Source organism: Vidua macroura, chromosome 1 (assembly GCF_024509145.1).
Source record: "Vidua macroura isolate BioBank_ID:100142 chromosome 1, ASM2450914v1, whole genome shotgun sequence".
Taxonomy (NCBI): Eukaryota; Metazoa; Chordata; class Aves; order Passeriformes; family Viduidae; genus Vidua; species Vidua macroura.
The window spans coordinates 101,485,713-101,507,843 of NC_071571.1; the positions used below are offsets into that span (position 1 = coordinate 101,485,713).

Below are 22,131 nucleotides of genomic sequence, written 5' to 3' on the forward strand. Positions count from 1 at the left end.
AGGCAGCGAAGGAAGGAAGGAAAGGAGGGAGGGAAGGAAGCGGGGCGCGGACGCCGCACCCACGTGCTGCCGCCAGGGAGCGGTGGCGGCGCTGCCCGCGCAGGCTGCGAGGCGGTTGGGGCTCGCTCCCTGGCGGCTCCGCCATGTCGCTGCCGCCGGAGAAAGCCTCGGAGCTGAAGCAGATCATCCACCAGCAGCTGCTCAAGGTGGGACCGGCGCCGGAGAGACTTCCCCTGGCCTTCAGGGAGCTGTGCTGACCTCCGTGCCGGCGTCACCCGGCCGCGGGTGGCGGCAGCGCCCGCTGAGGCGGTGGCGGGGCGTGCCCGCTCCGGCGCCCCGCTTTGTTTTCCCAAGTTGGGTCGGTGCAGGTGGTTTCCAGGCGCCGCTTGGTCGCTTTCTTGTTGCTTTTTGAGCGAGGGTCTTGAACTGGCCGGGAAATTAAGTAAGGAGGCTGTAACTCCTATATCGCTTGATAGTGCAGTGGTGGATATTCCTGCCTGTCACGCAGGAGAAAGGGGTTCTTGGAGTGAGTCCGGAGGAGGCCATCAAGATGATTAGAGGGAGGCAGCGCCTCTGCTTCCAGGAAAGGCTGCGAGAACTGGGATTGCGCAGCTTGGAGAAGAGAAGGTTCAGTGGAGACTTCATAGCAGCCTTCCAGTACCTGAAGGGAGCGGGCAAGAAAGGAGACAGACTTTTTACCAGAGCGTGTAGTGACAGGACAAGGGGAGATGGATTCAAATTGAAAGACAGCAGGTTTAGATTAGATATTAGGAAGAATTTTTCACTGTGATGGATGCTAAGGGACTGGAACAGGTTGCCCAGACAAGATGTGGATGCTCCATCCCTGGAAGTGTTCAAGGCCAGACTGGGTGGGGTTCTGAGTGACCGGATCTAGTGGAAGGTGTCCCTGCCCATGGCTGGGGTTTTGGAATGAGATGATCTTTAAGGTGTTTTCCAACAAGGTAGTTTTGTGATTCTGTTTCAGGTCCTGGTGACTGTGTCCTTAACATCCTTCCAGTGTGAGAGTCAGCTCTATAAATCCATCTGCTTTCACAGCTCAGATGATGGGCAGACATTTTCAGACTTTCCTTTGAGCATAAGGACAGCTTGCAAGGGAGATCTACTACTTTTGTGTTTTACCTATATAAAAGCATATTTTTCCCCTTAAAAATAAGGAAGTATTATATTAAGCTTGAATTTTGAGGGAGATGAGAAATTGGAACAGTGACCATTTTGTAATTGATGGATTTGCCGACCTTTTTGTAAGGAGGGAAGTTCAAGATGAGTTGCTGTCAAAGAGCAGTGAAAACACCTAGGTTTTGTATGCTTGTAATTTTTTTTACTGGGAGAGTTGCTTTTGTAAGATAGTGGCTCGTTTGATTAGTTCTGCAAGGATCAATATTCTGATATAGTTATTTCTGTGTTCTTAGGAAAACACCATTAGCCTTACAGACTTAATTGGTAAGTTGTACCTGCTGCCATACAGAGGGCTGGTGTTTGTAACACCTAATGAATTTTCTTTCAGATGGATGTCCATGGGAGGATACGAGAAGTTCTTGCTGAGACTATACGAGAAGAGCTGGCACCTGAGCATCAGCAGTTGTCCACAGAAGATCTGATAAGAGCCCTAAGACAGCGGGGAATCATTGATGATGTTATGAAGGAAATTAAATTTGTAACTGTAAGTAGCTTTTTAAGAGGGGAAGTATTTCTGCTTTTTCCTCTTACTGACATGGTGTTTTGACAAAGTGAAACTGTGCTGCTTCTGGAGGTTTGCAAGGACCTTACTGATCTAAGACATTATAGGAGCAGAGAAGATTAATGCATATGCTGAAATCGGTTTGGTGATAATACTGCACTGAAAATATTTGTTTAGTTTTAGAAGGGAGCATACCTAAGGAATGGCATTCAGATGAAATGGAGGATCCTTTAATTTTTAGAAGACTCTGGTAAGAGCACTGTTGCATCCCTTGAGTCCTTAAAAAGTCTTAATTGTAATTCCAGGATGTGAATGAAACGGAGAGGACTTCGGCTCCAAAACCATCAACACATTTTGTTGACAGAGACCCACCAGTTTTGAAAAAAAGTATGTTTCTTGTTTATTTAAATGTTTGGATCATAGTTTTGAAACAAATTTGAAGTCTATGATTTTTGCACTCTGAATTAGTAATCCAGTACGAACTGGCATAAAGGTGGATGTTTCCTCTGCTTATCCACAGGGAGTAAACTCATATAAGCAGTAGCAGTCAGTGTTGCATTAAGTATGATTTATTATTATTTAATTTACTTTACACTAAGATAACTTCCATATATTTTAAAATCACTTTCTCCTAAGCACATTTCAAAGAAGTTTCTTTTTTTGCTAGTCTCCTGTTAGCTGATATTTAACAAATTAAGCTTTCTAAGATCTGTTTGTAGTCTCTTCATTTTTATTGCTACACTTTACAGCTAACATTGACCCAACACGGAGGTATCTTTACCTTCAGGTTTTGGGTGGAAAAGCTTTTCTGGAACATCTTCAGGAACCAGAGCCTCTGCCTGGCCAGATCTGTTCTACCTTCACTCTGTGTTTACATTTTCGAAACCAGCGCTTCCGTTCCAAACCTGTACCCTGTGCCTGTGAGCCAGATTTTCAGGATGGTTTTCTACTTGAAATACACAAGGATGGCCTAGGTAAGGAATATTGTGGGTTTAAAGCTGGTGCTGTTGGGATTTTTTCTGACCTGAGAGTTATTGTGAAATATGTTTCATATTATTTAGTGATTTTTTTCCTGCTTTTTGTCATGTTTTCCTGAGAAAAATGATTACTGTATTGGGTTATGCCCCTTGTAGATCTTTCTCTGCTCTTGCTCTTTTCCTTCTTTTTCACTCTAAAATAACTTGAAATTGACCAGCTTTATCAATTCTCAAATGTTAATTCCATTTTTATTTTTTGTGTATCTGAACTAGTTGCACTGCAGTACTCAACTACAAAAATCATTTTATCTTCTCTGTAATCTCTCTGTAGCTCTGTCCTAAAGTGAGTATGGTTTTAGAGATAGGACCATTGTTTACACTTCTGGACTCAAGATCTTTATATTTACTACAGACATTGCATTTTGTTGCATACTGTTTTAAAATTCTGAGGAGAACTTGGGATGATAATATTCTTGCTGTTTTATTTTGGTTTAATAATGGCAGGTGAAGGAAGCAAGATGGTGGATGCAACCACTATGTTATCTATATGTGACCCAGTGCATATGGTTCTGATCAAAACAGACACGTCTGGTGAGACCACACTGGTAGCATCCTATTTCTTGGAGTGGAGGTCTGTCTTGGCTGCAGAGAACGGCATAACTAATGTTGCTGTGGAACTCCTGGGTGTAGGTAAGGATGAAAAATGAGCATGTTATGATGACTTAAAATATTGGGTACTGAGCTTGCTTACAAGCTTAAGCAGTATTTTTGATCTAGTTCATTTTTTTTTCTTCAATTCAGAAGTAACTGTAAAATATCCTTAGAAAATGCCTAGAAGACTTAATGGTCAGATTTTTCTGTTATCAAGCTGCTAAAAATGAGTATTCCAGATCCCATGTAAAAATGGTCCTCGTGTCTGGGAATTCCCACTATTGATTATTTGCAAAATCTGGTTATCAGAATCAAACCAAGCAACCAAAAATCCCGTAGTTTATCTCCAGGAATATATCTGGTCAGTGCACTGGGGAGTAAAATCCACCTTGTGTGCCCTTCATAGCAAACTAACAATTCCTGGAGAAAGGGATCTCTGCTTTGCTCCCATTTATCCCAGTAGCTGGAAGTGTTTTCTGAACGGCTTGGTTTAGGTGCTTAGCAGTTAGTACACATGTGTATTTTGGTGTGTCACTTGTCCCCAGTCCTCTTGTCAGGACTTCCAACCCAAGTTTTTAGGATATGATTTAGTGAATAAAGACTAGGGTGGTGAGGCACTAGAACAAGCTGCCCAGAGAAGCTGTGGATGTCACATCCTGAGAAGTGTTCAAGGTCTGGTTGGATGGAACTCTGAGCAACGTGATTTTGTGGAAGGTGTCCCTGCCCATGGCAGGGGGATTGGAAATAGGTGATCTCTAAGATCCCATCCAACCCAGGCCATTCTGATTTTAATATTCTGTAATGACTTGGAAATGCATAACAAATAAGTTAGGTTTAATTCTCAGATGGGTTATGGAGCAAGTTAAATTTAATTCTCAATAGCTTTTTTCCAAGTAATAAAGTATCAATCCAATAAATCCAGTGCTTTTTCTCCTCTTCAAAATCCTGTTATTGTACAAAATGCATCAAGAACATCAAAGGATGTTGCCTTCTCAGATGAACAGATAAACTATTATCTGAGGTTTTGATTGCTTGTATTGCTTATGAACCCATCTGTAATCTGTTTTGTAATGCTTATTGTTGTTTATGTAATTTAAAATTTTCAGCATTAGGCAACAGCATTAAGTCCAGGGGGGTTGTTGTTCATTTGTTTGTTGTTTTGGGGAGTTTTTTCTAAGTTGATAAATCTCTTTATATGCAGCCAGAGTCCTTCATAATGAACTGTGTCCTGGGGGAAGATGTGCTTCACTTATTTCTACCTATTTAAATTTAAGCTACTTGAGTAATCAGTAGAAATAGGCACATTTACAGTGTGTGATTCTCTGACTTGATTTTAGATGCCTATTGTAGACATTTCTAGAATACCGTTCTAGAATTCATCTCATATGTCCCAGTACTGGCTGCAAATAAGGCCTTGGATAATTTTCTTGGATGTAGACATCTGTGCTTTTGTATATTATGCTTTCTTATAGCCTCATTTGAGTTTGAAATTTCAATAAAAATTCCTACTTTGCCTATGTTGAAAGAAGTTTAGTTACTTTTTGTGCTTATATAAGGCTAACATACATATTTTAATGGTTTGCCCCTGCCTGGCTGAAATAGTCTAAGCAAAATGAATATGAGAGAACTGATGAAAATTTATTTTCTTTCAAAGGTACAGAATCAAAGGTTTCTGTTGGTGTTTTAAGCATTAGACTGGAAATGTATCCACAGCTTAATAAGACACTTTCTTCAGAAATAACTACTACTCAAGTAAGTAATTTTTGGGAGGGCTAACTTATTATTTTGTTGGTGGTGGGGGAAGCTCAGTATAGAATTGTAGATGTTGAGGACTGTGGAGTTTTTGAATGTTTAATAATACTTTTTTTTCTATTGAATTTAAACATAATTACCTTTTCTAAACTATTTTGTCTATACTGGACATTACTCAAAATATTACTGTCATAGATTTTTCTAATTACTTGTATCAAAACCTCTGAAGAAAAAAGAAGGATGCAATATATCTAATTTTCTTCAAGTAGTATATTTGTTTTCTTGCTCTTTCCCATGTGAAACAGTAAATTCAAGTTAGCTATTCTGCTTGGGAAGCCAGTAAATGTTGGCCTGAAGGTTTATGAAGATATTTTTCTGCACATTAAAATCCAAACAGTCCTTCTGTGCAGAAATGCATTACTTAAAATGAACAGTACTTCAGTCAAGCCTGATATATGAACCTACAAACAAGAAATACAGCTTGAAGTTTTTCTTAATTGGATTTCCATTTAATTCACATGGCACACTTAACATTTTAAGCTTTATTTTACATATGACAGGATGTGGTGTTAATGTACTTACTGGCTCTGATGCCTTGAAAGGCTGCTTGGAACAAAGGCTAGACAGTGTTAAAGGAATAAAGTAGGTATTTATTAAAAGGCCTTCAAAGGTTATACCTTGGGCAGTACAAGAGCCCAGCCATGGCTACACCCAGGATGGATACCGAGTCACAAGTTCTCACTTGTAAGTTTTGGTCCATTTACATGTTGGGGTCAATTGTCCAGTTACAGCTTCACGTGATGAAGTCCCATCTTCTCAGATTGCTTTCCTCAGTTTGCTGCTGTTTATACTTTTTGGGCCTGAAGCTGCAATGATGACCTTGGCTCTCAGGCTGGAAAAGGATTTTTTTGTCCAACTAAACTGTGAAGAGAACTTGCTAACGCTTTATATGAAGTTCAGCATTATATACTAATGCAGTACAGAATCTGGAAAATATGAAAGTTAAAACTTAAGGCATCATTCATGGTTTTTTTTCTCCTGTTTGGAATTAGTATGTGTAGGATTGGTTTTGTTTTTCCTACTTACAGTTCACTTTGGAACGTCAGAAAACAGCAGAAAAAGAACGTTTATTTCTTGTGTATGCTAAGCAGTGGTGGAGAGAATACCTGCAGATCAGGCCTACCCACAATGCAAGGCTGGTAAAGATCTTTGCACAGGTTTGTAAATTTTACAAACAGACCAGTCCTTTCTTTAAGTTATCTTTTTATTTTATTTTGAATTTTATGTGTATGTGGAATCTCTATAGATTTATGATGTGGTTATGTTCAGGTCAGGGCTAAATGTGGTGTATCATGCAAAAAAATTAAATTTGTAAGGACCGAACTTCTGTTTATCTATTGAAGCTTAAGAGAACGATGCAGACAGGAGGATTGCTGTGACTACCTCTGATGTACCAAGTAAAAAAGCCTGCTCAGTCTTGTCCTTGAATACTCACAAATGGCAGAGGCTTAGATGATCTGTACAAACTATTTCAGATAAGTTTTGTACCAGATAAAACAGTTACAAAAATTTGATTTCCTGTATTAGAACAGATCCTCAAAATATTTGAACTCTGTGTTGTCTGCAATGCAATCTCTCTGGTTTATGTCACACGACGACTACAGTCAAAATTGCTTGAGTCTGATAAATTACTTTATCGGTTACTCCTCAGTAACTGTTCCTCAGTAAAAGGAATGGTATGATCCTTGCACTTTTCACGCTATGAATTTACCTTGCATAGTAGCAATTTTCCTACCACAGTAACTTCTTATCTCAAAGCAGTGGCCTGAAGCGATCTGTGCCTCCTCTTTGGTGAGGCAACAGCGTCCCTTCTGGCTGTGCCCTGAGTGCGCAGGAGTGACGGGAACTTCCAAATCCCAGCCAGCAGCTGAGCCCCGTCAATCTTTCACTCCTCATCAGTGGGATGGGGGCAAGAATAAAAACTGCAAAAGCGAGGAAAAGTTCATGGGTTGGCATAAAGGTGGTTTAATAACAGAAAGCAAGCAAGGAAGGAAGGGAGGAAGGGAAAGCAGTGATGCAAGGACAGTCATTTCCCTCCTCCCAGAGCAGACAGATGCCCTGATAGTCACCAAGCAGGGGCAAGTTTAGAAGAAGTCTGTTCCCCACCCTCACTGTTTTTATTGCTGAGCATAACACTATATGGCATAGAATATCTCTTTGGTCAGATCAGGTCAGCTTTCCTGGCTGTGTCCTCTTCCAGCTTTTTGTCAACCCTGAACCTACACCGGTGTGGGGGCAGAATGATCCTATACAAGCCCTGCTCAGCAGCAGCTAAAACACTGGTGTGTTCACAGCACTGTTTTGGTCACAAATCTAAAACACAGCACTATGAGGGCTGCTGTGGAGAAAACAAACACCCTTCCAAATAGACCCAATACAAAGGCTTAAGGGTTTCAGGGCAGGGTATAAAGAGAAACAAGTCTATAATTAAATAGGATAGGAACTTGGCCCCTGCTAGATTAGTACCTGTACAGAGCTTATCTTGAGTTTCCCATTGGCCATAGCAAATCTTAGTAAAACTTTCTGGGAACAGACATGAGTTTATTAGATTAGTTTGATAATTTAGTTACCATGAAGTTTCAGATGAGTAATGCAGAAACAGGCATTATATATATGAGACAAAATTTAAAAATAAATCCTGCCTGTGGGTTTTTTTAAAATTGCTTTTCAGCTGTGAAATAGTTTTCAACAGGATTCCAGTCAGCCTCAAATAAATGCTGCTTTTTTTCCACCAGCTTGCTGGAAAAGCATGATAAAACCTTAACGAGGACAATATGTGACTACAGTAAAAATATGAGACCATAATCTCCTGAAGCTGCAGAGATTCAAAAGGCTTTGATCCCTTTTAAAATATATATGAGCATAAAAGTACCAATTTAGCCCAGTGGGGAGCAGAAGATCTCTATGTTCCTTGAAATAGTTTTAATAGATGATAATCATAGTATTTGCCTGCAGCATGTAAGAAAACAGATTTTTAAAAGTCATCTTGTTTTTTCATTTTTGCAAGAACTTAGAAATTCTTAGTATTATTGCTTAGTTTAGATCTAGTTACTAGATCTAGTTGCTTAATAGATGTAGTTACTTCATTCTGAGCAATTTTTATTGTTTGCTGTTACAAAAAGAGGTATTCAAATTTAGAAGCAAATAGACACCTTTTAAACTCTAGAATCAGTTACTGAATGTTTAATGTTTTTTGGGGAGGATTTTTTTGGGGGTCGTTGTGGAATTTGGGGTGTGAGATTTGTTCTGGCTTGTTTTAATACTTGATGATAATGTGGAAATTGATAGTAGGTAGAGCATAAACAGTTCCTCACCCATGTGAGAAAATTTATTGCAGCCTGTGCTGTTCCTGGTGTTCAGATATTTAGTCCAGAATGCCCTGTGAGTGACAGACCGAAATCTGTGATGTCTCTAAATTGGTGATCTTAATGGTTTTGTGTCCTAATTCTGAGGGTATTTTCATGTCTTACTGGTTCTGAGTGATACTTATTCCAGGGAGGATACATCCCAGAGGGAAAAAAAAGTCTAAGCTAAGATTAACATTTTGCGACGCTTGCGCGGCTGGCAAATAACCACGTTTGTGGTGTTCAGGATGAAAACGGGGTGAACCGGCCGGTGTGTTCCTACGTGAGACCTCTGCGGGCCGGGCGGCTGCTGGACACGCCCAGGCAGGCAGCGCGCTTCGTCAGCGTCCTGGGCTACGAGCGAGCGCCGGTCATCGGCGGGGGCGGCGGCAAGCAGGAGCAGTGGTGCACCCTCCTCGCCTTCTTGTGCAGGAACAAGGTGCGTGACAGTGCCCCTTGTGTGCCACTGCGGGCTAGGTGGCCTGCTCTAACCCAAGTCAGGAATTTAAAACAGGCTGCAAATACACGCGTTAAAATCAGATCTGGAAGGTTCAGTTACAATCGTGCTTGAGGTGGTTTTAAAGAGAAACAGGTGCTAAATAATAGGCAAGAAGGCTTTGGAGCAGACTTCCTTTACTACTGTACTTGGGGTCCATTTGTCAATGCGTATCTTTGACACTGAAATTGCTTCTCTTCTGTTGCATTTCTAAGAGCACTTATTGTCATCCAATGAATCCTTGCTACTGTGCAGGACACTAGTTAAAATTCTGGACTAATCCAGGAAGAGTAGAAAAAGTCTCTTTAGTCTCTTGTCTCTTCTGCTGATTTGATGGGGTTTTTTTTGTTGGCTTTTGTTTTGTTTTGGGGTTGTGGGGTTTTTTTCAATAGATGGGCTGAAATACACTGATGGTTTTTATGTTCCATTTTTGCAAGATAGGAATTTTCCACTAGAAGTTTCAGCTTAGTTCTTGGTGGTCTGACATTCGTATCATATGACTGTAATAAGCAAAACAAATTGTAACTGGTTCTGGTTTATAGCTCTTCTGTTCTATGAGCAGAAGTAACAGTAATCACTTCTGATACCTTTTTGGAGTGGTCAGTGCTTTTCATTGCCATGGAGATACTTCTCTGCCGTCGAAAATAACGTCACTGGTGTGTTTGCATTTAAAAGATGTGTTCAGGGCAGCAGGAGCTGTATCCCAGATTTTAGATCTGCCTCCAAGACCACGTAGAACAGGCATTGGCTGTTGTCTCTGAATATCAGATGATACCTAGATGCTGCATAAAGGCAGCTCTGGCTGCCCACTGGCTTTCAGATGGAGATGGCAATAGGGACTTTGAGGACCACTGTGTTTGGAGGCACAGAGAAAGGTGTTCTTTCAAGGCAGAAATTAAAAGCTGTATGGAAAATAACAGAATTTAGCCCCCAAGACACCAGCTGGATCATTATTTTTCTTGTGGAAAGTGGTATAGTATTATTTAAATAACACAGGTTCACTACAAACTTATTTAAACCTACCTTTCTGTATATTTCCCTTTTATGCTGTGGTAGGGCAAGATTGTGTTGTTTTGATACATCCAAGAACTCTGAATTTTACATTTTCAACGTTCTGAATAGTTATTTGTCTAAAGAGCCTTACTGTTCTGCTTCTGAATGCTGTACTTTGTGTTATGAAGCCTTCATTGTTTGAGCAATTTTTGTTCTTACTTTACAGCTAACATTTGTAAAGAACTCAAGAGACAAAGTTGCATTTGGAAATTGTTTTCTCTGAATTATCAGTGGTAGTAATGTGTTTATGAGATAAATGTTTTTCTGACTGAAGGAAAAAAACAGCTGCACATGATTCCCAGCTGTTTTACAGTTAGATCTGTGGGGGACCTTGTTTTATCTTTGTCTAGTTACTGAAGATTGACAGCACATTCAAGACAGTGAAATACCAGTAGAATTATATTTTATTAAGTGAAAAAATTCCTGACTATATGAAAATACTGCGTGATTTGTAGTCTTGCCTCAGGTGTTTGCCTTATATATATTTTTACATTTAATTAGAACATTGTTTTTGCTGTCATGGTCAATAGATTCTGGTTTTGGGTTTCTTGAAGGTTTCTCTATAATCATAAGAAATGTTTCCCAATGTTAATCATACACTATACTTCAACAAACAATATCAACAGTCTATCATTAGAACATGCAGTTTTAACTCATTTATTCTATTACAGAAAACTAAAACTTTAGTTTTAGTTTAAATGGTAAAATCCTGACTTTTGGTACATTGCTTTAGATAAATAGGAGAGTAACATAACTTGTTAAATGGTGGTTTAAGAAATAGCACTGTTTTCTTTCTTTAGGGTTTTATTATTATTAATAATATATATTAATATTTACTGTCTAGGGTGACTGTGAAGACCATGCTAATCTTCTGTGCAGTCTACTTCTTGGGTTTGGATTGGAAGCCTTTGTGTGTGTTGGAACAAAAGCAAAAGGAGTCCCCCATACTTGGGTAATGACTTGTGGATCTGATGGAACAATTACTTTTTGGGAGAGCTTAACAGGACATAGGTGAGTAAAAAGAATATAAGAAAACAGAACAGTGTATCTTGAGGTTTGTGTAGGATATTTCTGCTCTTGCGTTTTTTTTTTTAATCTTCATACCCTGTCATATAATCCAGGTGATGTTTGTCTTTGACTCTTTTTTCCATCTACTGCTTTTGCTTGGCAGTTAACTGATTCAGTGTGAGGAGAAGTATTTCATCAGTTTGTAATACATCAGTGTCTTTAATACTGTATGGTAATTGTCTCATGTCTTATGGCAGCTGATTGCCATCAATGTTACTACTGGTATCATTTGTAAAGGAGATGAAATCTGACATGATTGTTTAGGAACCCGTATTTTTTGCTCGATTTCATCAGTGAAATCAGTGTTGCATTACTTTTTTTCCCCCTGAAGAAATCTCTCTAAATTCTCTTGAGATTTTCTCTTGGCTTGAGTCATTTGAGAAGGGCACATGTAGTTGTTTGGTGTACTAAAGCTTCTGGAACATGTTCTTTCTGGTGTTCAAAACAAGCAATTATCTTTTGCCACTGTTTGTGTATCTGTGATTAGCATTTGCAAGTGTATTTCTCTAAAGGTGATCAGTAGCAGGGAAACTGTATGAGCATGTTCTTATAGTTGCAAAATTTAACTGCTTCATTAAACAGCTTATTTTTCTAGATTTAAAGACTAAAAATGATGTATTATTTGATTGTATATTATGCTTCCAAAGTGTGTACAATTACATTTCTGTAAACAAATTAATGCCATTTTGGGGGGAAAAGTTGATGACAAACTTGGCTTGTATTTTTAAAGGAAAAATGGCTATATCTGTCCCATCTAATTATTTTTACCTTGCCTTGAAAGAAGTTGTATTACTAAAAAATTGAATCTTTTTGGCTAGGTATATCCACAGACCTATCGACCCTGATGACCCTCCCCTAGCTGAACAACCCAAGCCTCTGTATCCATATCGCACAATAGGTTGTATCTTCAACCATGAAAAGTTCTTCGGAAATTGTCAGCCCTCTGATGCTGTGGAGGTGTGTGTGTTTGACCTGCATGATGAATCCAAATGGAAACCCATGAGTGGAGAAGCAATAAAATCTGTATGTGCTCCTGGAGCAACGTCTTCAGTTCCCCCTTCTCCTCCTCTGTGTGCTTCTACAATAGACGCTGCTGTAGCAAGCAACGAGATAGAAGTGCAGCTGAGGATACTGGTCTCTGAACACAGAAAGGTGAGAAGGATTGGCAGTGATATGTCATGGTAATAGAAGTTCTTGTGTTAATTGTATACTTGGTTTAGATAGCAATTTGTTAGTTTGCAATGTGTTTTCCATCAGCTTTTGCAGAAATGTGATATGGGAAAGGTGAAACAATTGAAAAAAATGATTGGGAAGACTGTAATGAGTTGTTTTAGACTATTATTTGCAGTGGTGGTCCACAGCCTCATATGTGGGCTTTTCCCCCCACCCTGCCTTTGCCCCTCGTTCTAGGCCTGTGACTTTCAGGTTACTGGCACCTGCAGACCACCCATGAGGGGTCTCTAAAAGCACCAGGAAGATGAAATCTGGATGTTAGTGGGCTTTGCCAATCCAGCACAAATGTTTCTGGGTCCTAGATAAAAGCAGGCTTTCAGCTTTCATGATCTTACTCTGACTGCTTTACAAAATCAGAGAAATTTTTAGAAGTTAGTTTTGTCCTTTACCAGGATTTTTACAAGGCGTAATGTGCCAGAAATTATACTTCCTCTGCTGGACATGAAGACAATGGTATTTTAAGTCCCTGTTAGCTTATGTCTGTTTTTAATGAGGTCTTTTGATTTATTCTGTTTTATCTCCCCACACAATGCTCAGCCTTTAAGGTGGCAAATTAATTCTCAGAGTATGAGTCTCATGCAGTGTTGAATACATACACAGAAGATTTTGCTCCTTTGCATTTGAGATGCTGGGAGGAAGGTTCATGTACATGGTGGGAAGATAGATGGTAGAAAGAAGGTGCCTTTGTGTTTCAGGGAGCTGTTGTGCATCATTTTTTCAGAAAGGGTTTTCCATGAGACATTTGAAAAAATGTCAGGTGAATCTTAGTTGATCTTTTCCATATTTTTGCTGTGTATTTATGCATATCTTCTTACATTTTGTGCTGAGATGCTGTAGCTGAAACATCTGGTTTCAACTCTGATGGCCTTATGTTTTAGTCTAATAGTTTAACCTCATTCCTTGGTAAATGTTTGATACTTGTGGTGTCACTTGCTTCTGGTGATGGTGTTTGCTTCTCCTAGTTGGTGTATGAGTCAATACATGAATCTCACTGCTTTGTAAGTGCACTGCCATTAGCTGCCAATATAAAGATTCTTGCATTTATTTGAATCTGTACAGTAGGTGAGTTTAGGCATATCCTGATGTACCTTCTGCACAGCTGTCATCTTTCTGTGACTTGCCTCCCAGGATCTTGGCCTTTCGACTGTTTGGGATGACCAACTCTCCTATCTGTTGTCACCAGCATTAGCAGCCTATGAACTTGAACGCACAACAGGTCTTTCTGCAGGAAATGAAGAGTTTCAGGATGCCGTAAGGAGAGCAGTACCCGATGGTCACACCTTCAAAGGGTTTCCCATCCATTTTGTGCACAGAAATGCCAGGAGAGCATTTGCCACGTGTCTTCGGTAAGTCTTAAGTGTAAAGATGTAGGTATATGTTAAAACAAAATAGTAATCCTTAATTTGCAACTAATTTTTTTAAATAATGAATTTTAAAGAAAATTAATTTCCTTAGGTTAGAACTGGAGGAAGAGTGGTGTGGTGTGTGTAATGGATCATGAGGTACAGAGCTTTTAGGTTACATTGGTGATTCAGTGGTGATAGACTTCTTGTGTATTAAATTGAAGAATGAAGAGTTAATTTCATTTCTCTGTATTTGTTAAAAATGATCAGTGGTTGTGTCGTTTTCCTCCAAGGCAACAGCCCTTGCGCTATAGAGCAATGTTATTATTTGTAATGACAGACTCATGATATTTGTTTTTACTTAAATGCTAGTCACACTTCAAAAAATTGCACTATGTAATTAAAAACTTAAACAATATCTTAGGATTGTCTGTTACTCCTGTGTTTCTTTTTGTCATATAGGTCTCCTTTTTGTGAAGAAATAATCTGTTGTAGGGGAGACCAAGTGCGACTTGCAGTTCGTGTACGAGTGTTTGCATACCCTGAATCTGCGTGTGCTGTTTGGATCATGTTTGCTTGTAAATACCGCTCTGTCCTTTGAAAAAAATCCCAAATTTTTCATACCTTTTTAGCCCTGCAAAATAATGTATGTGGGTGTAAAATGATTCAGTTAAAAACGAATATAGTATTTTATATAAATGCCACTGATTTTGAACACCATATGTATGTGTATTGAAGGGGATTGTGTACACAGTAATGATTGTATTTATAAAGAGAACTTATTCTTTGTAATAAAAGTTACTTTTTATATTTATAGACGTGTGAGTCAAGTTACTAAAATGTGTCAAAAAGTATCTTCTGAATCAGTTTAAGAGTTTGTTTAGGTCTGCTTTACCTCTGCAGGGTAAGAGACTCTTTTCTACCTCACCTTTCCCTGTAGTGTACAGGGTGTACTTTGTGAGTGACTGAGATCCAAAAGTACTGGTGTTTAGGCATGTGTCCTTCAGACAACAAAATTTATTTCTGCCTCTTGTGGATCTAACAGTAACTTCTACATTCAGCTTCTGAGAACAGTCGGATAAAGGTAAACTTGTTAATCTGTGAATTTATATATGGATAAGTAATATATGGAGTAATTTCAAAAATACACATTAAGATTTGAATACCTGAAGATGTGAGTAGCTATAATGTGTTAGATAAAATAGTTAAACCTGATGCCTTTTGCCTCTTGTAACCTTAAGAAGTTTCTGGGGTAGAAGTTGTAGCCAGGCCATTTTGCTTGACAGCCATTCATGATTTTGTCTAATTCTGATGCTCAGACCTGTACTTAATTAGCCATCTGTGATTTTGTCTGTCTTAAAACTGTGGGTGATGATTTTGCGAGTATGTTTAAATCTTTATGCTTTGCAAAATGGCAAGCTGTTGGGCTTACTGAATTTTCTGTACCATACTTCTCAGGTTTTTCCCCATGTGGACTCCAGGCATCTCTTCTTGCGGCTGGAAAACCTGAAACTGTTTGGTTTCTTCTGTAGAAGCCATTCTGGGTCAGTGATAGCCCATGACCACCTCCTTTGGTTGTCCTAGGAAGAAGGAGACAACTCTTTCTGCTGGTACTGGACCAAAAAAATTGCCTGATACTAGAGAATCTTACAACACATACAGTAGGAGTGAATGTTGGCATTTGGCATGTACATTTAATCAGCAGTGTGGCAGTGTGACACCATTTTTATCTTTTTATTTCAAGAGGTGCTAGGTACTTCCTATGGCAGCACTGAGGTTTTTTAAATTTGGGACTCTAATAGTACGCTATGTACTTAGTGGCCCTGCTGTTAACTTTACAAGTCTGGTTTTGTGTTATCTTTCTTTTTATATCTGAAAGATCAAAATGCATTCGTTTGCCTGTTATACAGCATATAGGATGCTGATAAAAGCTTCACAAGTACAATTTCTCCCCCGATTTCCTTGTATCTAAATGTAGCCTGAAAGGCTGGATCATACTGCATGGTGAATATCGCCAAATTCAACAGCATTATTTAAGTACCACTTGCATCTTGTATGCACCGCTGTATGTTACACAAGAGGAAAGAGGAAAAAAGCAGCGGCGTTCAGAGCAGCTGGAAGTGAAAGGGGAGAGAGGAGCTGGACGTGGAATGTGGAATGGGAAGAGAGGAGCTGCCTGGGTGAAGCCGGTGGCGGGGACCTTGTCCAGGTGCAGTACCGCTCCTGTACGGCAGGCGGCGCTCCCGGCGCTGTCCCTCGCCCGCTCCCGGCTCCCAGTGGATCAGGTGCGAACGGGAGATTTTTAGTTTCCTTTCACATCTGAGAGGTACAACACTAAAGAGAGAAACACCGAGCGTTCGGTGTAAGCTCCAGCTCTTCTGCGTGAAAGTGCCCGTTTGCCTGGGGCATGAAGGGCTGTGCCCGTCTGGTGCCCAGGTGTGTTCAGCGGCAGGGACGTCAGTTCCCAGCGGCTTGGAAGACGATTCCCTTGTTGTTCCCTTTCCCGACTGGGCTGGTTTAACTCTGGCAGCCTCTCTATGTACCCTGGACGCTTCCAGCCTTGCTGCTGCCGAGGATGGAGCTTTCTCGGAGGAAGTGTTTGCTTTGGGAGGGCAGACCCTGTAATTCAAAGGCACTCGCCCTCCCGCCATGAAAGCGGGGCCCTGCTAATGTGTTTCGCTGTACCCGTGATGGCGCGGGTTGGTGTCAAGTGTTTAACACTTGGGGGTGCGGGGAGTGTTGCTTGTTTCTGGGGGTGGTGGTTACCAACACCCGGCGCAGAAACAGCGGCCCGAGGGCTGTGGGATGAGCGCGCCGCGTCTGCCGGTGTCTCCGGCAGAGCTGGCAGCCGAGCGGCTCGGCCGGCGATGCAGGCGCCGGTTGCCGTGGCAGCCCCGAGCGAATCCTCCCCGCGCCCGCCACGGCGGCCGTGCCGGCAGGGGGCGCTGCGGCGGCGGGCGGCGCCGCGCGGCGGGGGCGGGCGAGGACGAGGACGCCATTGCGTTGCTATGAGCTGTCGCTCCCCCTGCGGCGGCGGCGGCGGCAGCGGGCGGACCGGGCGCCGATCCTGTGCCTGCCTTCCTCCTGACTCCTGCCTGTTTCCTGGCTCCTGCTGCCTGCCGCGCGGGCCGGGCCGTCCGTCCGGCGGCCTGGTGGTACTAGCGGGGCGGAGAGGATGAGCACGGCGGGACCGGGCGGCAGCAGCAGCACAAGCAGCGGCCGCAGCATCAGCGCAAGCAGCAGCATCAGCAGCCGCTGCCGCGGCGGCGGGGCCGGTCACTGAGCGAGGAGCACCGCGGCGGACGCAGGGCATGGAGCCCCAGCCCGGCGCCTCCCGCCCGGCCGCCGAGGAGGAGGAGGACGGCGGCGGCGGGTCCGGCGGGCAGCCGGAGGCGCTGTCGCTGGAGGAGATCCTCCGGCTCTACAACCAGCCCATCAACGAGGAGCAGGCGTGGGCCGTGTGTTACCAGTGCTGCGCCTCGCTGCGCGCCCGCGCCCGCCGCGGAGAGACCCCCGCCGCCAGGCTGGGGGCGGCGGCCGCGCACCTCCGCGTCTGGCGGGACGGCGCCGTCACCCTGGAGCAGGACGAGCCCGACCGGCCGCCCCCGCCCGCCGCAGGTAAGGCCGGGGGGCCGCCGCCGGCGCCGACCCCGCGCAGCCACCGGCGGCAGCAGCCGGGGGTCGGGCGCGGGCGGCTGCCCGTCTCCATCAGCCTTTGTCCGGGACGTGACGGTCCTTCCCGCCCGAGGTTCGCCGTGGGCGAGCGCTTGGCTCCTCGGTCCTGCCGGGGGCTGTGGGGGGTCTGCGTGCGTGTATGTGTGTGTATGTGTGCGTGTGTATGTGTGTGTGTGTGCGTGCGTGTGTCCCTGCGGCATCTCGGTGTCGTGCGTGGAAAGGTAGAACCCCTCTCCTGGGATGCGATCGCCTGCGTGCGGGCACGGGCAGGCGAATGCGGTCCAGTGTTTTATAATTGCGTCGTCTCTCCTGGTGCGTAATCAATCCCGTGTCATCCGCACACCGGGAGCGCCGCTCTTGCGGGCTCCCGGCTCTTTCGGTTCCTCCGGCCGGGCCGTGCATCCCGCAGGGGCTCCCGGAACAGTTTGGCATCAAAAGGCACCTATTAGAAATATATCCATTTAGATATGTGCTGACACTAAGTGAGTGAGAAAGCCGTGTACAGGGGCTTAGCACCTACCATCTGTTTCGTTAAAATGCCCAGGAAAGCGTATTTTGCATTGGAAAGCAAAATGAGGGCGCATGTCTGTTTCTCAGCCTTTCAAAGCTTCTGATTTTAAATGTGGAAAGCAGTATTTTTTTTGTTGCAAGTAAAGCTCAATTTCTGAAAAGAAATCAAAGACGGGCAGCAGAAGGATGTGGCCAATACATGATGGTATTCCCCAGTACCAGCCTAGTCCACATTCAACATCACAGAATTTTCCGAGAAGACAGAGGCTTCAACATTTTAAAGTTGTGTGAATCAGAAGACAGTGGTAAATTCACAAAATGGGATTAATGGAGCCCTCAGCATTTAGAGCACGAATATTATGCCTGGTGTTACAATTTAATGAAGCCTTTTGATACAGTGCCTGTCTGAAAAGTCTTTTGGCAGAGACATGCAGTAATCCAGTTTGGAGCTAGTGGTACATGCAAATATCAAAATATATTTAGCGGAAGAAAGGACATAATGTAGTTCTGCAATTGTAATGAGTCTAATAATGACTTTCATTTAAATATGATCTGGTGTGCTTTTAAAATTGTTTTAAAAAATAGGTCTTTGTTAATTAATGTTAATTAAATGCCAGACCAACACCCAGAAATTCCGGGAAAATGCTCTCCTGACCAAGGCATCTGCATGTCACAAGCGCATTGAAGAGTTTTGTGTTGCATGTCGTGTGCTGCTTTTGCTTACAGTCTTTTGAGATGACATCAAGACTTTTTCTTTTCTCTTTTCCTATTGCAGGAAATACATTAGTTTACTATGTATTTATTTCTTTTGTGGCTTTTTTTCTTGCTATTGGTGGACTTACCCTATTTCCTCTTACCATTACTGGCTTCCTTAGCTTTGCACCTATCACTACTGGCTGTAGGAGGGTGTTGAATATACTTGGATATAAAGTTCGGGCCCCTCACTGATACCCAGCATGTTTATTTTACATTAAAGCTTTACTGTGAAAATGTTTTAGTCAACATGTGCTAACCTGTGTATGTTGATACCACATCTAAATTTTTGAATGGATGAGATTTTTTTTTAAATATTACAGCCCTGTCTATTTTTTGGTTTTTTCCACCATATTAGTGTATGTATTATTTTGTATAACATCACATGTGTGTCCTTATATCTTGAGACTCTTAAGAGAGTGTGTATATGTACCTAAACAAAGATAACCAGTCTTTGAAGACTTCCCAGGAAAGCAGGAGGCAGGAGCTGTCCCAGGGAGAGTAAACCCCTCCAGTGCGTATAATAGAAAAGGGGAGGCAGGGATTTTTCTACCAGCTGTCCATTCCTAAAGCATCCTTAGTGAACTCACTTTTCCATCAGCTTCAGGCTGGTAGGTGCCTGGATTTGAAAAGAGGCAGAATTTCTCCTGGGATCATCTCCCTGCCCCTGGCCTTCCTCATCTCCCTAACGTTGAATAGACTTTGGAAACAGAGGCTGCTCAGCCTCCAAGCTTTCACAAGGGATTTTGTGTGTTCTTTGATTTGTGAAACCTGGAGCAAGTTTTCACTGGAAATTGTTATATATGTGATACATTGAATGTTGGGAGTTCACTATACTGAATATTGAAGAGCTGACAGAAGGCTTGCCTGTCGTTGATATCTTTTGATACTATCCCTGTTCTTTTCCTTATTGCTTACTGCATTCTCTTTGAGTGATGATTAATGTGCTTCTTCAGCCAGTTGGAGCTTGAGCCTCTGGAATAGGTGTGTGTTTGTAGGCTCCTGTATTCTCTTCGCAGCAGTGAAAGCTTAGGAAGAACCAGTGCCCCGGCTCTGTGGCCTGGGGAGCAGTACAATGTAACAGGCCCTGAAGATGTATGGTCACAGTAATTTTACTTTCAAGATACAAATTAAAGTTCTTTTAGAAGAAGTACTGATTATACAGAAACTGATGGTATTTTTCCAAAGCAGTTTCTTGTGAAACAGTTTACCAGTTCATGCTCAATACTTGAAATTCCAAGTAACAATGCATAGAAATTGAAGAAAAATATGTCCTTGAGATAGGAAAGAGATGAGTTTCGCTGATAGTGGGGCAGAAAAATGCCCTTGGAGTTGAATCCCATCCTTAAATAAAACCAGAAACTGATTTTCAGATCTTTCCAGTTTTATCTGTGTGATCTATTAATATTTCGTTATCTTAAAAAAATAAAAGGTTTTGATTAAAAAGAAGTAAAAAGATGAAGGGTGAAAATGCTGCCCAGTTGTTCATTTTCATGTCACCATTGATAGCACCTGAATCCCTGACAAGAGGAGGATCAGGGAGGATTCCTGCCTTTTATTTCAGACAATTTAGATTTAAATGCCTGTGTCAGGAGGTTTGTTAGAGCAGTAGGGGTTCTGTGGGTTAATGCTCTGAGTTGTAAAGCTGCTTTGTTCTAGCAATACATAAAAAATGTATAGGTGTAGGTTGGTGCATAGGTTTGGATAATTCACAGGAACAAATATTGGCTGTTAGTTTCTATTTTAGTAGACAACAGAATCCTGTGTGGGCAAATAAAGGAATCCCTGAAGAATGGTGTCTTTGGGTAGTGAACATTCGGGCTTTGTCCAGGATTGTGGCGAACGATGTGATCAGTCACGCCTGTCAGTGGGGCTCGAGAAACGTCAGGAGCAAACGCAGTTGTGTCACAGAGTTTGCTGTAGAGATGCACATGAAGGCATATTTTTACAGAGCGGTGTGAACCTTTTTATTTTTCCAGAACCAAAGTAAGAAAGAAAGAAGATTTTGCATGAACATGCAAAATAAACATAAAGCTCACTGTGGTTGTCTTAGTGACATCTAAATACCACAGAAGTGTGGGTTGCTTCAAAATACCCATGGTGAAATTGGAGATACAGTGTAGAATTTATTTGAAGTAATGGGTGCTTTAGCAGTCTTTGTTACTTGCAATTTATATGAAAAGAGCTAACAGTGCATCCAGTAAAGTGCCAGATGCAATAAAAAATAACTTCTGAATGAGCTAAAACGTTTGGGGTAAACATGCGGTTTGACTCCTCCAAGCTCTCTTCTTGCAGAACTGCATTTTTTACATGTTTTTATAAACTTGAAGCAATAATGAAATGATAGATAGAGGAGCAGAAAACCCACACAAGAGCTGGCAGTCAACATCATGCCCAGGATCTAGGGGCACCAGGATACTGTAGGGTGTGGAGGAGGCTGTTTCATTGGGGTTGTGTCATTGCTGCAAGCTGGATAAGGAGCTCTTGCTTTTCAGCACAGAGGCTGTGTCACCTCCTTCTCAGAGGTGGGAAACTGAACAGTTTTGGGGCTGAGTTGGTTTGGTAAAATAAGAGTTTTCCCTGCATGTTTTGTAAGTGCCAGATCCCTGGCTTAGCAGAGGTGGCCACCGACTTTGGGCATTGCACTGAGCTCCTGAGGAGGAACAGCCATAAGGATCTCGGAAAGTGGCAAAGGAGGATATTTTGAACACTGAGTCAGGCTCACTTCCAGCTGTTGGCTATTCAGTGCTGGTATGAATGTGATGCTCCTTGGCCTTCATCTCCCTCCTGAGACCCTGAACTGTGGGTAGTGTCAGTGGCCCTTTTGCCTCATCCTCCAGCCCTAAGAGAGAAAGCACACAGGGAAATTACTGCTGGTCTTACTAGAAGCGAGTATTATGCAGATTTTTCTCTTGGAAATCTGCCAGGTGTTCAGCAGGAGGGCATAATGCATGGAGTATTCTGGCTTTGAATCAAAAAGATCACAGAAAAGTTGACTGCATGGTGGCTTTCATGGGACTTGGAGGGCTCAGGGTGAGACACGCTGGAGAAGAATAGTTTATGTTGTCTTGGCAGTTTTAATGACTTCCATGTCCCTCTTACATCCTTGTGTGTCTAGGTTTTGGAAGGCAGGAATGGAGAAACAGGATGAATAAATGTAAATTCAACTTGTGTGCATGAAGACGTTCTTATCTGTCAGTCCCTGGTGGATTACTGAAAAAAAATATGCATGATTTTTAGTGGAAAATGAATGTCTATCATTTTTCTTCTCATTTTGTTGACCCTTTTTAAAGATGATGGGTGGGAGTAGCCCTTCTTGATGTTGAAGTTTTGAAAGAGATGTTGCTATGAATAGTGCTAAAATAAATAGTATCTTTAGGATGAAGACTTAATTTTGTTTGGAATTCAAATCTAATTCAAGGGTATTCAGAAACATCTGCATTTAAGAATAGTAAGGCCTGATGTATTGAGCCTCACTTTCTTGTGCAAGAGTTTTAAGATAGATGCCTATATAGGT

General features: G+C 42.1%; 2 protein-coding genes across 7 annotated transcripts in view; both read left to right on the top strand.

Moving 5' to 3' along the window:
* The first annotated feature begins 54 nt into the window (after positions 1–54).
* Positions 55–14,490, top strand: CEP76 (centrosomal protein 76). Of its 3 annotated transcripts, none has more exons than XM_053984915.1 (12): positions 55–206; positions 1,526–1,681; positions 2,005–2,086; positions 2,449–2,673; positions 3,181–3,366; positions 4,982–5,079; positions 6,168–6,296; positions 8,731–8,922; positions 10,877–11,043; positions 11,919–12,252; positions 13,462–13,679; positions 14,139–14,490. In XM_053984915.1, the coding sequence occupies exons 1-12, from the start codon at positions 144–146 to the stop codon at positions 14,275–14,277; spliced, it is 1,989 nt and encodes a 662-aa protein (XP_053840890.1). In that variant the 5' UTR covers positions 55–143; the 3' UTR covers positions 14,278–14,490. The 3 variants fall into 3 exon arrangements, with proteins under 3 accessions (XP_053840890.1, XP_053840872.1, XP_053840880.1); XM_053984897.1 differs by having other exon boundaries at positions 80–206; positions 3,259–3,366; XM_053984905.1 differs by lacking the exon at positions 8,731–8,922 and having other exon boundaries at positions 80–206.
* Positions 14,491–16,659: 2,169 nt separating this feature from the next.
* The window catches only part of SPIRE1 (spire type actin nucleation factor 1), a 128,842-nt gene continuing 123,370 nt past the window's right edge, over positions 16,660–22,131 (top strand). For all 4 annotated transcript variants that reach the window (XM_053977337.1, XM_053977345.1, XM_053977363.1 and 1 more), the window contains exon 1: positions 16,660–17,294. In XM_053977337.1, the coding sequence (XP_053833312.1) occupies positions 16,988–17,294 (307 nt within the window). In that variant the 5' untranslated portion in view covers positions 16,660–16,987. The remainder of the gene's footprint in view (positions 17,295–22,131) is intronic.

Coding starts and splice junctions, on each gene's coding strand:
- CEP76 (XM_053984915.1), top strand. CDS start 144: ATGTCGCTGCCGCCGGAGAAAGCCTCGGAGCTGAAGCAGATCATCCAC. Junction 6,297..8,730: donor TGGTAAAGATCTTTGCACAG/GTTTGTAAATTT, acceptor TGTGGTGTTCAG/GATGAAAACGGGGTGAACCG. Junction 12,253..13,461: donor TGGTCTCTGAACACAGAAAG/GTGAGAAGGATT, acceptor CTTGCCTCCCAG/GATCTTGGCCTTTCGACTGT.